At 39.8% G+C, this 13862-nt stretch overlaps 1 protein-coding gene across 1 annotated transcript in view; it reads left to right on the forward strand.

Annotated features, from left to right (window-relative positions):
- The window catches only part of LOC139749169 (elongation factor-like GTPase 1), a 125355-nt gene that overhangs the window by 90293 nt on the left and 21200 nt on the right, over positions 1-13862 (forward strand). Inside the window, exons 9-10 of the mRNA XM_071662825.1 lie at positions 4683-4892; positions 10926-11840. Of these exons, the coding sequence (XP_071518926.1) occupies positions 4683-4892; positions 10926-11840 (1125 nt within the window). The remainder of the gene's footprint in view (positions 1-4682; positions 4893-10925; positions 11841-13862) is intronic.

Here is a 13862-nt window from a genome sequence, read left to right on the forward strand (position 1 = left end):
GTGCTGAATGATCTCACTGAAAAGTGGGTTTTATCAGAATTAGAAAGATTATTAATGTAGCAAGTTGATAAGTACATCACAGTATTTTCGGTTTTTGAAGAAGATAGTACACTAGATAAGGTTGAAAGTAGAAAGACATTAGAAATGCATATTAAATGATTATAGGAGGTTGTAGAATTTCCAGTGATAAAAGAAAAGAATTGACAGTAAAATCAAATGAAAGGGCCCAACCAGTTATGAGTATGTTTAACTTTGAGTCATCTAGTCTGTAGGTAATTGAGAAAGTTAAAGAGGAGTTGGAATTCAGCATGATATTCCTCAAATATGAATTATCAAAAGAAGAGAAGGAAAGAAGCAAAGATTACAGTTAAAAGACAATAGACTAGAGACACCAAATGATGCAAGGGGATGGAGCAGCCCCACCAGTATCACTGAAAGGGCATGAGTGTTAGGAGATGGAAATGTCATTCTTAAAGTACTGTATTCAGATGCTGATGGATTAAGTCATATAAGGAAAAGTGCATTTGATATTGTGAAAATCATGGAAACAGATTCTACTAGAGAGATCAGATTTCACCTGCTCTGCCCATAGGGGTACATGATATTATGGATGGAAGGGGAAGGGAAAAGAGAGGGAGGATTGGTCCTCTTGATAAAAGATAGTGGAAGAAGGACCGACCATTCAGAAGATGTACAATGGGAAGAGTAAGCACAGGGAAGAAGTTGATGGTGATTTTGTTATTATGAAATCCAAAATGTTGCAGTGATCCAAATCAGATATACAGTACCATTAGGAAAGTAACAATTAGTATAGCACATGAAGCTGTAAAACAGTTACTTTTCAGATTGTAGATTACTGATAATAGGAGATTTCACGAATAAAGAAATAGAAAGGGGGAATCTAGATTCTTTTGGATATAGGGAGTCATAGAGACTTAAGTTTCCAAGAGTGCATACAATAAAATTTCCTATACCATCATGTCAGGAACCATACTAGGATAAGAGAGACAGAAATATCATCATTGCTGGATCTTCAAGTCACACATGCTATCATATCCTTGGATACACTATAAAGATGAACATATTTGGAGTAAGATTATTTGCAAGTATTGGTTACTTATCACTTTCCATGCCCAAGGAATCGAGATTTTTAAGGGAATGGTGTGTGTACCAAGTATTACATTGGATGCTGCCGGAGTGCACACTTAAAATCTCTCGGGAAGAAAGATGCAGAATGCAATTTGTCCAGGGTTTACATCATAGTGCAGCATGTCACTAAAAAAAGGAAATGAAAAGACTCATGAAAAAATTTATGACAACGTCAGTGCTTCTCATCTAAATGCAGCTTGTACTATGTTGAGTTTTCCTTACTGCTTCGCTCAAAACGACAGACCTTTCTCTGACCACTTAGGCTTTTTGAAACGTAAGGAGGAAAATAGTTGTAACATCAGAATGGTGTTGCATTCCCATTACAATGCTGCTGAAATCATTGACCACATAGCTCGTGAGATAAAGAAAATTTGCTGCCTGTCAGGCTGATAGAGGGTAAAGTTTTGATTCTTATTGATGAATATGGAATTCGTTAGCAGAATCTCCATAGTAGTCTACCTAAAATGTTTAATGATAATAGAAATAATCCTCTGTTCATGTTTTTACATCTTATTGAACTTCTAGATCAAAAAAAGTTGGTACAATAGCAATTTATCTTGAATGTTTTGGGAATCATGGTTTTGATGACTCCTACCCGAAACAACATCTTTGATTGTGTGGTAGGTTTAGAAAGGATGTTATTCTGGGCACCAAACTAGGTATAGCCAACAGACTTATGGAGCAATATTTCATTATTCATTTATTTATAATTACACCATGAATTAATTCTGATAAAGAGCCCCTGTGTTACCCAGTATCTTTCTAAATGCTCCTTTGGCACAAGGGGGTATTTCTTCAAATTCTGGGAAAATGTAGACTCCTTTGAAGTGAGAAGTTCTTTGACAAGACTGTAATTCAAATGATACAGTTAATTTCAGTGATACAGCCTTGCCAAAGATGACTTATCAGTCGCATTGTAACCATGAGCAGGCAGAGCTCAGTAACACCTTTGGAGCGCTACCCAGGTTTTACTTGGTACAGTACCTGGGTATTATTATTTGGAATTGCCTAAATCATACATTAGTACTAGTGGCTTTAAATCTTCAGAGTAGGCCACATTTTAAAAATCTATTGGGTAGCAATTTAATTTTGAACAGTTTTGGCTGTGTGATGCTACTGTGAAGCATTATGAGCTCATTTTGAATACATAGTGTCTGTACCTAATAGCCACCCAACAAGGGACTGTTAAAAAGAATTTCTTCAATGCATTTTTTCTTATATTTAGCTGTAATGTATGTATGACAGTTACATAAACTTGGCCTGCTCTTAGAGTATCTACAAAAATGCACTACAACAGATGTGTATGCAAATAAAGTGATCCTTCATAGCATACAGTTTTTGCATGGACTGGAATAGTGATGTGGCTCAAAATCTCCTGAGGCTAAAGTTGCAGTTGCACAGGGGTGGATTGAAATGGTTTTAATAGGGTGCAAAATTAAGATTAGATAATGACTTTCAGCTTCTAACCAGTTTCTTACTCAGAAAATTAAATGTTTGCAGTCATGTCTTTGAAAATCTCTCATTCAGTTCTGAACCCCAGTCTAGTTGTGCACCTCTTGTTGATCAATTGTGCATTCTTGGCCATAACTCCTTGGCAACTGAAATGCCATCAGGTTATGGAGAATAGTAATATCCTATCTCTGTAAGAGGTTTAAGTTGTCATATGCCTTTGTAATCCGTGCATTAATCTAAATTATCATATGCCTTTGTAATCAGTGCATTCAGAGATCAGAAATTATATGAAAAAAGCTTGATGACATGTTCCTAAGATTTACAAACATTGCTAAATTGCACAAAAGTAATGCTGAACAGCACTGCAAAATGTGAGTGAGGATTGTCATGTGAACTTGATTATTACAACAATATGCCCTAGAATTTTCATAAACCGGATATCAGCCCCTATGTTTGTGAGAGTAACCCCCCCCCCCCCCCCCACACACACACACACACACACACACACACACACACACACACACACACACACACACACACACACACACCTGGCTAGTGTCACTGAATAGCAAAGGACTCAAGGACAAGATCAGCCTTTTCCTTTAGGAGAAATGTGCAACTAGACTAACCGTGGAAGTTAAAAAATTGTTAAGTGCCATTTTTGTATGAAGATTTTTCTGTATTTTACATTTCATCAGGGTTAAATTGTGTTTGAATTTGCATAATGGAATTCCAGCCATGCTAAAGACTATAATGATTCAAAGCACCACATGGTTTGCGATAAAATGCCTACCAGCACTATTTTTTTCCCAGCATATTTATTCTGAAAAACACTGTTAAGAATTATTCTTTTAACCCATTAGCTTCCCTTTGAAACTCCTGCATGGTGCAGATGAAATGGCAATAAAGGCTTTAAGCATCTAGAAATATTAAGATAAGTGAATTTGTGTACTATTTTTGTTTATGAGCCTTACCTCTATCAAAATGAATTACATATCACATAGTTGTTCATGGTTTTACATATTAAGAATATGATAATGTCATTTTTGCTTGTGGTATGCCCACATTTTTACAAAAAAAAAAAAAGGTTCCTTTATTATGCAGGAACATATTATTAAAAGCAAACTTTTATATAAAATCTATTTAAAGCATATCCGAAACTCATAGAATAAGATGGCCTTTGAAAAATATACTGTTTAGATACATTGTAAGCAGATATGTTGAAATCCATGCTGAATATTTCTTCAGTATTTTTGGCCACTTACAGATCAAAACTTACCAGAACATTGGTATTCAGGCTAATGATTAGAAATTTAAACATTAATGCTTTTCCTAAAACATAATTATCCTGACACAATTTCAGGCACCAGACCTTTTAGCCAACAAAAGTTCATAATCCACCCAGGATAGCTCTCAGGGTCATGAACAGTCAGTCATGGATCTAGATTCCTCAATGATGAGGAAAAAATCCACTGAAATAGGATTCCTGGTGTGCCTGAAGCAAATTCCAGTTTCCCACCAGGGGCATTAAGAGGGAAATGGGTTAAAGGTCAATAGTATTTGTGGTTTTACTGTTGTTTTTCTTAATAGAATGTGAAAAATTCATATATCACTCACTTTGGCAACTCATGTGGTAAATATATAGGAAAACAATGTAATAGTATATTTAGAAATGATATGGCTGACACATTTTCTTGGAGCTCCAACACCTCGAAACTTAGCACTACACTCAAGCCTGATGGGCATTTTCTGCTGCCCCAGGGCCTAGGGTCTGTCAGGAAACCCACCCTGGGTTCCTCCCTTTTTCAAATTTCTCTTAATCCTGTATTAAATATTTAGTGAAGCAATTACCCTTGTATATACCTTTGGTAAGACCCCAGGAATATAAAGGAAACTGGCTAGAATCGAGGAAAGGAGTGAAGAGTATATCAGCATAAGAATAAGGAAGAAGTGGGTTGAGTAATTAGAACTCCCTTTATTTATAAGTAAGGGACCTCAAAGCATCCTTTGTTGATGCTTGTGTTATCCTGAAATGCAAAGTTTTTAATTATCATGTTATTTCTATTTTTAATGCACCTTAGGTTGCACTTCAGAATAGTGGGGAATATGTCATAGTTACTGCTGGTGAAGTACACCTGCAGCGCTGTGTAGATGACCTTCAGGAAAGATATGCACGTGTTCCTGTACGAATCTCTGACCCAATTGTACCCTTCAGAGAAACCATCATCCCTCCACCAACAGTTGATAGACTTAATGAGGCTATTGAAGGAGAAAATATCAACACCAGAAAGGTCAGTAACAAGGTTTATATTGTTCTTTGTTCCCTACGGCATCAACTTTAAAAAGATAAGTGATCATGTCAGATTTATTTTGTTCATTAGTGGCTTCAGCACTAGGAAGACCAGTGATCATTTCAGAAATATATTTGGTTTTTCCATAGGCTCAATACCAGGAAGGTCTGTGTTCACTGTAGAGATTTACCTTATCCAAGGTCAGTAATGTCCTGAGATTTACTTTGCCCCTCCTTGGAATTATTCCTGAAGACTTTCATGTTCTTGCTATAGCTTTTACCTCAAACTGTTGCCATTTTTTTTCAGTGTCAGAATCTTTGTATATTCTAAATATTCATTATTTCTTAAAGCTTATATGTACATGTTAGGATGTTGAATGACACACCCTTCAAAACCCTTCCTTCACCACTCTAGTAAGGGATTTATTTGTTAACCACCATTATCCCATGGGCATATAGATCATGTTAGCTCTTTTTCTCTGCATATCCTTTGCTTGTATGTGTATTTTTTTATTCTATAACTAGAAACAGATAATTTGAATGATACTCATCCTCCAAAACCCCTCTTCATTTCTCCACCACTTCTCAGGGAGATCTTCACATTCTCCTTAGTGTTATACCACTTCCATACGTATTATGTTTATTCACTATTTTACATGTACTTCTTTCACTTCAAAATAGGATACTATATATACTATACTATCCCTGGGGATAGGGGAGACAGAATACTTCCCACACATTCCTCACGTGTCGTAGAAGGTGACTAAAGGGGACGGGAGCGGTGAGCTAGAAACCCTCCCCTCCTTGTATTTTAACTTTCTAAAAGGGGAAACAGAAGAAGGAGTCATGCGGGGAGTGCTCATCCTCCTTGAAGGCTCAGATTGGGGTGTCTAAATGTGTGTGGATGTAACCAAGATGAGAAAAAAGGAGAGATAGGCAGTATGTTTGAGGAAAGGAACCTGGATGTTTTGGCTCTGAGTGAAATGAAGCTCAAGGGTAAAGGGCAAGAGTGGTTTAGGGATGTCTTGGGAGTAAAGTCAGGGGTTAGTGAGAGAACAAGAGCAAGGGAAGGAGTAGCACTACTCCTGAAACAGGAGTGGTGGGAGTATGTGATAGAGTGTAAGAAAGTAAACTCTAGATTGATATGGGTAAAACTGAAAGTTGATGGAGAGAGATGGGTGATTATTGGTGCATATGCACCTGGGCATGAGAAGAAAGATCTTGAGAGGCAAGTGTTTTAGGAGCAGCTGAATGAGTGTGTTTGTGGTTTTGATGCACGAGACCGGGTTATAGTGATGGGTGATTTGAATGCAAAGGTGAGTAATGTGGCTGTTGAGGGAATGATTGGTATACATGGGGTGTTCAGTGTTGTAAATGGAAATGTTGAAGAGCTTGTAGATTTATGTGCTGAAAAAGGACTGGTGATTGGGAATATCTCGTTTAAAAAGTGAGATATAGATAAGTATACGTATGTAAGTAGGAGAGATGGCCAGAGAGCATTATTGGATTACGTGTTAATTGAAAGGCACGCAAAAGAGAGACTTTTGAATGTTAATGTGCTGAGAGGTGCAACTGGAGGGATGTCTGATCATTATCTTGTGGAGGTGAAGGTGAAGATTTGTAGAGGTTTTCAGAAAAGAAGAGAGAATGTTGGGGTGAGGAGAGTGGTGAGAGTAAGTGAGCTTGGGAAGGAGACTTGTGTGAGGAAGTACCAGGAGACACTGAGTACAGAATGGAAAAAGGTGAGAACAAAGGAGGTAAGGGTAGTGGAGGAGGAATGGGATGTATTTAGGGAAGCAGTGATGGCTTGCGCAAAAGATGCTTGTGGCATGAGAAGTGTGGGAGAAGGGCAGATTAGAAAGGGTAGTGAGTGGTGGGATGAAGAAGTAAGATTATTAGCGAAAGAGAAGAGAGAGGCATTTGGATGATTTTTGTAGGGAAATAATGCAAATGAGTGGGAGATGTATAAAAGAAAGAGGCAGGTCAAGAGAAAGGTGCAAGAGGTGAAAAAGAGGGCAAATGAGAGTTGGGGTGAGAGAGTATCATTAAATTTTAGGAAGAATAAAAAGATGTTTTGGAAGGAGGTAAATAAAGTGCATAAGACAAGGGAACAAATGGGAACTTCAGTGAAGGGGATAATGGGGAGGTGATAACAAGTAGTGGTGATGTGAGAAGGAGATGGAGTGAGTATTTTGAAGGTTTGTTGAATGCGTTTGATGATAGAGTGGCAGATATAGGGTGTTTTGGTCAAGGTGGTGTGCAAAGTGAGAGGGTTAGGGAAAATGATTTGGTAAACAGAGAAGAGGTAGTAAAAGCTTTGCAGAAGATGAAAGCTGGCAACGCAGCGGGTTTGGATGGTATTGTAGTGGAATTTATTAAAAAAGGGGGTGACTGTATTGTTGACTGGTTGCTAAGGTTATTTAATGTATGTATGATTCATGTTGAGGTGCCTGAGGATTGGCGGAATGCTTGCATAGTGCCATTGTACAAAGGCAAAGGGGACAAAGGTGAGTGCTCAAATTACGAGGTATAAGTTTGTTGAGTATTCCTGGGAAATTATATGGGAGGGTATTGATTGAGAGGGTGAAGGCATGTACAGAGCATCAGATTGGGGAAGAGCAGTGTGGTTTCAGAAGTGGTAGAGGATGTGTGGATCAGGTTTTTCTTTGGAGAATGTATGTGAGAAATCCTTAGAAAAGCAAATGGATTTGTATGTAGCATTTATGGATCTGGAGAAGGCATATGATAGTTGATAGAGATGCTCTGTGGAAGGTATTAAGAATATATGGTGTAGGAGGCAAGTTGTTAGAAGCAGTGAAAAGTTTTTATTGAGGATGTAAGGCATGTGTACGTGTAGGAAGAGAGGAAAGTGATTGGTTCTCAGTGAATGTAGGTTTGCAGCAGGGTTGTATAATGTCTCCATGGTTGTTTAATTTGTTAATGGATGGGGTTGTTAGGGAGGTGAATGCAAGGATTTTGGAAAGAGGGGCAAGTATGCAGTCTGTTGTGGATGAGAGAGCTTGGGGTGAGTCAGTTGTTGTTCGCTGATGATACAGCGCTGGTGGCTGATTCATGTGAGAAACTGCAGAAGCTGGTGACTGAGTTTGGTAAAGTGTGTGAAAGAAGAAAGTTGAGAGTAAATGTGAATAAGAGCAAGGTTATTAGGTACAGTAGGGTTGAGGGTCAAGTCAGTTGGGAGGTAAGTTTGAATGGAGAAAAACTGGAGGAAGTGAAGTGTTTTAGATATCTGGGAGTGGATCTGGCAGCGAATGGAACCATGGAAGCGGAAGTGAATCATAGGGTGGGGGAGGGGGTGAAAATTCTGGGAGCTTTGAAGAATGTGTAAATCGAAAACATTATCTTGGAAAGCAAAAATGGGTATGTTTGAAGGAATAGTGGTTCCAAAAATGTTGTATGGTTGCGAGGCGTGGGCTATATATAGAGTTGTGCGCAGGAGGGTGGATGTGCATGAAATGAGATGTTTGAGGACCATATGAGGTGTGAGGTGGTTTGATCGAGTAAGTAACAATAGGGTAAGAGAGATGTGTGGTAATAAAAAGAGTGTGGTTGAGAGAGCAGAAGAGGGTGTTTTGAAATGGTTTGGTCACATGGACAGAATGAGTAAGGAAAGATTGACCAAGAGGATATATGTGTCAGAGGTGGAGGGAACGAGGAGAAATGGTAGACCAAATTGGAGGCGGAAAGATGGAGGGAAAAAGATTTTGAGTGACCAGAGCCTGAACATGCAGGAGGGTGAAAGGCGTGCAAGGAATAGAGTGAATTGGAACGATGTGGTATACCGGGGTTCGACGTGCTGTCAATGGATTGAACCAGGGCATGTGAAGCGTCTGGGGTAAACCATGGAAAGTTCTGTGGGGCCTGGATGTGGAAAGGGAGCTGTGGTTTCGGTGCATTATTACATGACGGCTAGAGACTGAGTGTAAACGAATGTGGCCTTTGTTGTCTTTTCCTAGCGCTACCTCGTACACATGAGGGGGGAGGGGGTTGTTATTTCATGTGTGGTGAGGTGGCGATGGGAATGAATAAAGGCAGACAGTATGAATTATGTACATGTGTATATATGTATATGTCCGTGTGTGTATATATATGTTTATGTTGAGATGTTTAGGTATGTATATTTGCGTGTGTGGATGTGTATGTATATACATGTGTATGTGGGTGGGTTGGGCCATTCTTTTGTCTGTTTCCTTGCACTACCTCGCTAACGCGGGAGACAACGACAAAGCAAAATAATGATAATAATAATATTCTATTTTATTTTGCTTTGTCGCTGTCTCCCGCATTAGCGAGGTAGCGCAGGGAAACAGACAAAAGAATGGCCCAACTCACCCTCATACACATGTATATACATACACGTCCACACACACAAATATACATACTTATACATCTCAATGTATACATATATATACACACACAGACATATACATATATACACATATACATAATTCATACTGTCTGCCTTTTTTCATTCCCATCGCCACCTCGCCACACATGAAATAACAACCCCCTCACCCCTCATGTGTGTGAGGTAGCACTAGGAAAAGATAACAAAGGCCACATTAGTTCACACTCAATCTCTAGCTGTCATGTACTAATGCACCGAAACCACAGCTCCCTTTCCACATCCAGGCCCCACAGAACTTTCCATGGTTTACCCCAGACACTTCACATGCCCTGGTTCAATCCATTGACAGCATGTCAACCCCGGTATACCACATCGTTCCAATTCACTCTATTCCTTGCACCCCTTTCACCCTCCTTCATGTTCAGGCCCCGATCACTCAAAATCTTTTTCACTCCATCTTTCCACCTCCAATTTGGTCTCCCACTTCTTGTTTCCTCCACCTCTGATACATATATCCTCTTGGTCAGTCTTTCCTCACTCATTCTCTCCATGTGACCAAACCATTTCAAAACACCCTCTTCTGCTCTCTCAACCATACTCTTTTTATTACCACACATCACTCTTACCCTATTATTACTTACTCGATCAAACCACATCACACCACATATTGTCCTCAAACATATCATTTCCAGCACATCCACCCTCCTCTGCACAACTCTATCCATAGCCCATGCCTCGCAACCACATAACATTGTTGGAACCACTATTCCTTCAAACATACCCATTTTTGCTTTCCAAGATAATGTTCTCAACTTCCACACATTCTTCAACGCTCCCAGAATTTTCACCCCCTCCCCCACCCTACAATTCTCTTCCGCTTCCATGGTTCCATCTGCTGCCAAATCCACTCTCAGATATCTAAAACACTTCACTTCCTCCAGTTTTTCTCCATTCAAACTTACCCCTCAATCAACTTGACCCTCAACCCTACTGTACCTAATAACCTTGCTCTTATTCACATTTACTCTCAGCTTTCTTCTTTCACTCACTTTACCAAACTCAGTCACCAGCTTCTGCAGTTTCTCACATGAATCAGCCACCAGTGCTGTATCATCAGCGAACAGTAACTGACTCACTTCCCAAGCTCTCTCGTCCACAACAGACTGCATACTTGCCCCTCTTTCCAAAACTCTTGCATTCACCTCCCCAACAACCCCATCCATAAACAAATCAAACAACCATGGAGACATCACACACCCCAGCCACAAATCTACATTCACTGAGAACCAATCAAAACTATATGTACATTCTTTTTTACTAACACCCATTGTTTAAGGATTAATTGAAATATTTTGGAATGATTGTGTAAGTGCTACTCTCTCTTGAATGTGAAAAATGTAATTGATAATGAAAAAAATTGTAATTCAGAAGAATATTGTTGTTTGTTCCTTTTTTGTGTTGAATATCATTAAGTTATATGAAGTACATATGTATCCTCCTCCATTATAAATGATGTATTTTTTCTTTACATAAACTGGGTAAATGGGCACTGCTGATGCTGTGTATTATCTATCACATAACAGATTTATATGTAGTGCTGCCTTTAGGTCAGATCCTTTAATTTGATAGGACACAGAATTTTATGCTATTCATTAAACTTTGTTGCAGGTGGATAAATCTGACCCTCTGGGCATGGTGGAAGTGAATGGTCGTTTAGGAAAACTACGCTGCAGAGCTGTACCTTTGCCTGATGCTGTCACAAAACTCCTTATACAACATGAAGCATTGTTACAGCTTGTTTCTAAGGCTGGTGCTGTAGTCACTGATATACCTAATGTCCAGGAAGATGTAGACAGTGAAGTGGATGAGAATGGTATTTCAAGACAGGAGGATGGAAAACAATCATTTTTGCAGGTGGCTGCTTTAAGCAAAGCTTTGGAAAATCGTCAGAAATTGAACCAAGAAACTTTTAAAGCAATAACAGATGTAAAGATGCTCCTAGATAAGGCATTTAAAGCTGCTGATCAGAAATGGGAGAATGCTGTTGATGAAATTTGGAGTTTTGGACCAAATGGTTGTGGACCAAACATCTTGTTAAATCGTATCCAGTCATACCCTCGACCTTCGTTATGGGAGAAGGCAACTTTAATAGACTCTCCTTTGGCTACTTACGACACAAATTTTGTGACTGGATTTCAGATAGCTACTGCAGCTGGTCCACTATGTGAGGAACCATTAATGGGTGTGTGTTTCATTATTGAAGACTGGAGTTTAGCACCGACACCAAATAATGGGGAGGAACAGTTACCTTCCCTTGGCATCTCATCAGGACAGATTATTTCCCTTTCAAAAGACACACTCAGAAAAGCTTTTGAGCAACAGTGTCAAAGACTAGTTTGTGCCATGTATTCATGTGTGATCAGTGTGACATCAGAAGTAGTGGGAAAGATGTACAGTGTCATCAATAAAAGGCAAGGACGCATTGTTGATGGTGATATAACAGAGGGTTCAACATCTTGGAACATTACAGCCTATCTCCCTGTCATTGAGAGTATGAATTTTGCAAATGAGCTCCGCAAATCGGTAAGTTTTACTTTTCTTGATTTTTTTTTTTTTTTTTTTTTTTTTCGCTGTCTCCCGCGTTTGCGAGGTAGCACAAGGAAACAGACGAAAGAAATGGCCCAACCCACCCCCATACACATGTATATACATACGTCCACACATGCAAATATACATACCTACACAGCTTTCCATGGTTTACCCCAGACGCTTCACATGTCTTGATTCAATCCACTGACAGCACGTCAACCCCGGTATACCACATCACTCCAAATCACTCTATTCCTTGCCCTCCTTTCACCCTCCTGCATGTTCAGGCCCCAATCACACAAAATCTTTTTCACTCCATCTTTCCACCTCCAATTTGGTCTCCCTCTTCTCCTCATTCCCTCCACCTCCGACACATATATTCTCTTGGTCAATCTTTCCTCACTCATTCTCTCCATGTGCCCGAACCATTTCAAAACACCCTCTTCTGCTCTCTCAACCACGCTCTTTTTATTTCCACACATCTCTCTTACCCTTACGTTACTTACTCGATCAAACCACCTCACACCACATATTGTCCTCAAACATCTCATTTCCAGCACATCCATCCTCCTGCGCACAACTCTATTCATAGCCCACGCCTCGCAACCATACAACATTGTTGGAACCACTATTCATTCAAACATAGCCATTTTTGCTTTCCGAGATAATGTTCTCGACTTCCACACATTCTTCAAGGCTCCCAGAATTTTCGCCCCCTCCTCCACCCTATGATCCACTTTCGCTTCCATGGTTCCATCCGCTGCCAGATCCACTCCCAGATATCTAAAACACTTCACTTCCTCCAGTTTTTCTCCGTTCAAACTCACCTCCCAATTGACTTGACCCTCAACCCTACTGTACCTAATAACCTTGCTCTTATTCACATTTACTCTTAACTTTCTTCTTTCACACACTTTACCAAACTCAGTCACCAGCTTCTGCAGTTTCTCACATGAATCCGCCACCAGCGCTGTATCATCAGCGAACAACAACTGACTTACTTCCCAAGCTCTCTCATCCCCAACAGACTTCATACTTGCCCCTCTTTCCAAAACTCTTGCATTCACCTCCCTAACAACCCCATCCATAAACAAATTAAACAACCATGGAGACATCACACACCCCTGCCGCAAACCTACATTCACTGAGAACCAATCACTTTCCTCTCTTCCTACACGTACACATGCCCCACATCCTCGATAAAAACTTTTCACTGCTTCTAACAACTTGCCTCCCACACCATATATTCTTAATACCTTCCACAGAGCATCTCTATCAACTCTATCATATGCCTTCTCCAGATCCATAAATGCTACATACAAATCCATTTGCTTTTCTAAGTATTTCTCACATACATTCTTCAAAGCAAACACCTGATCCACACATCCTCTACCACTTCTGAAACCACACTGCTCTTCCCCAATCTGATGCTCTGTACATGCCTTCACCCTCTCAATCAATATCCTCCCATATAATTTACCAGGAATACTCAACAGACTTATACCTCTGTAATTTGAGCACTCACTCTTATCCCCTTTGCCTTTGTACAATGGCACTATGCACGCATTCCGCCAATCCTCAGGCACCTCACCATGAGTCATACATACATTAAATAACCTTACCAACCAGTCAACAATACAGTCACCCCCTTTTTTAATAAATTCCACTGCAATACCATCCAAACCTGCTGCCTTGCCGGCTTTCATCTTCCGCAAAGCTTTTACTACCTCTTCTCTGTTTACCAAATCATTTTCCCTAACCCTCTCACTTTGTACACCACCTCGACCAAAACACCCTATATCTGCCACTCTATCATCGAACACATTCAACAAACCTTCAAAATACTCACTCCATCTCCTTCTCACATCACCACTACTTGTTATCACCTCCCCATTTGCGCCCTTCACTGAAGTTCCCATTTGCTCCCTTGTCTTACGCACTTTATTTACCTCCTTCCAGAACATCTTTTTATTCTCCCTAAAATTTAATGATACTCTCTCACCCCAACTCTCATTT

The sequence above is a fragment of the Panulirus ornatus genome, chromosome 6, assembly GCF_036320965.1.
Source record: "Panulirus ornatus isolate Po-2019 chromosome 6, ASM3632096v1, whole genome shotgun sequence".
In the NCBI taxonomy this organism is placed as follows: Eukaryota; Metazoa; Arthropoda; class Malacostraca; order Decapoda; family Palinuridae; genus Panulirus; species Panulirus ornatus.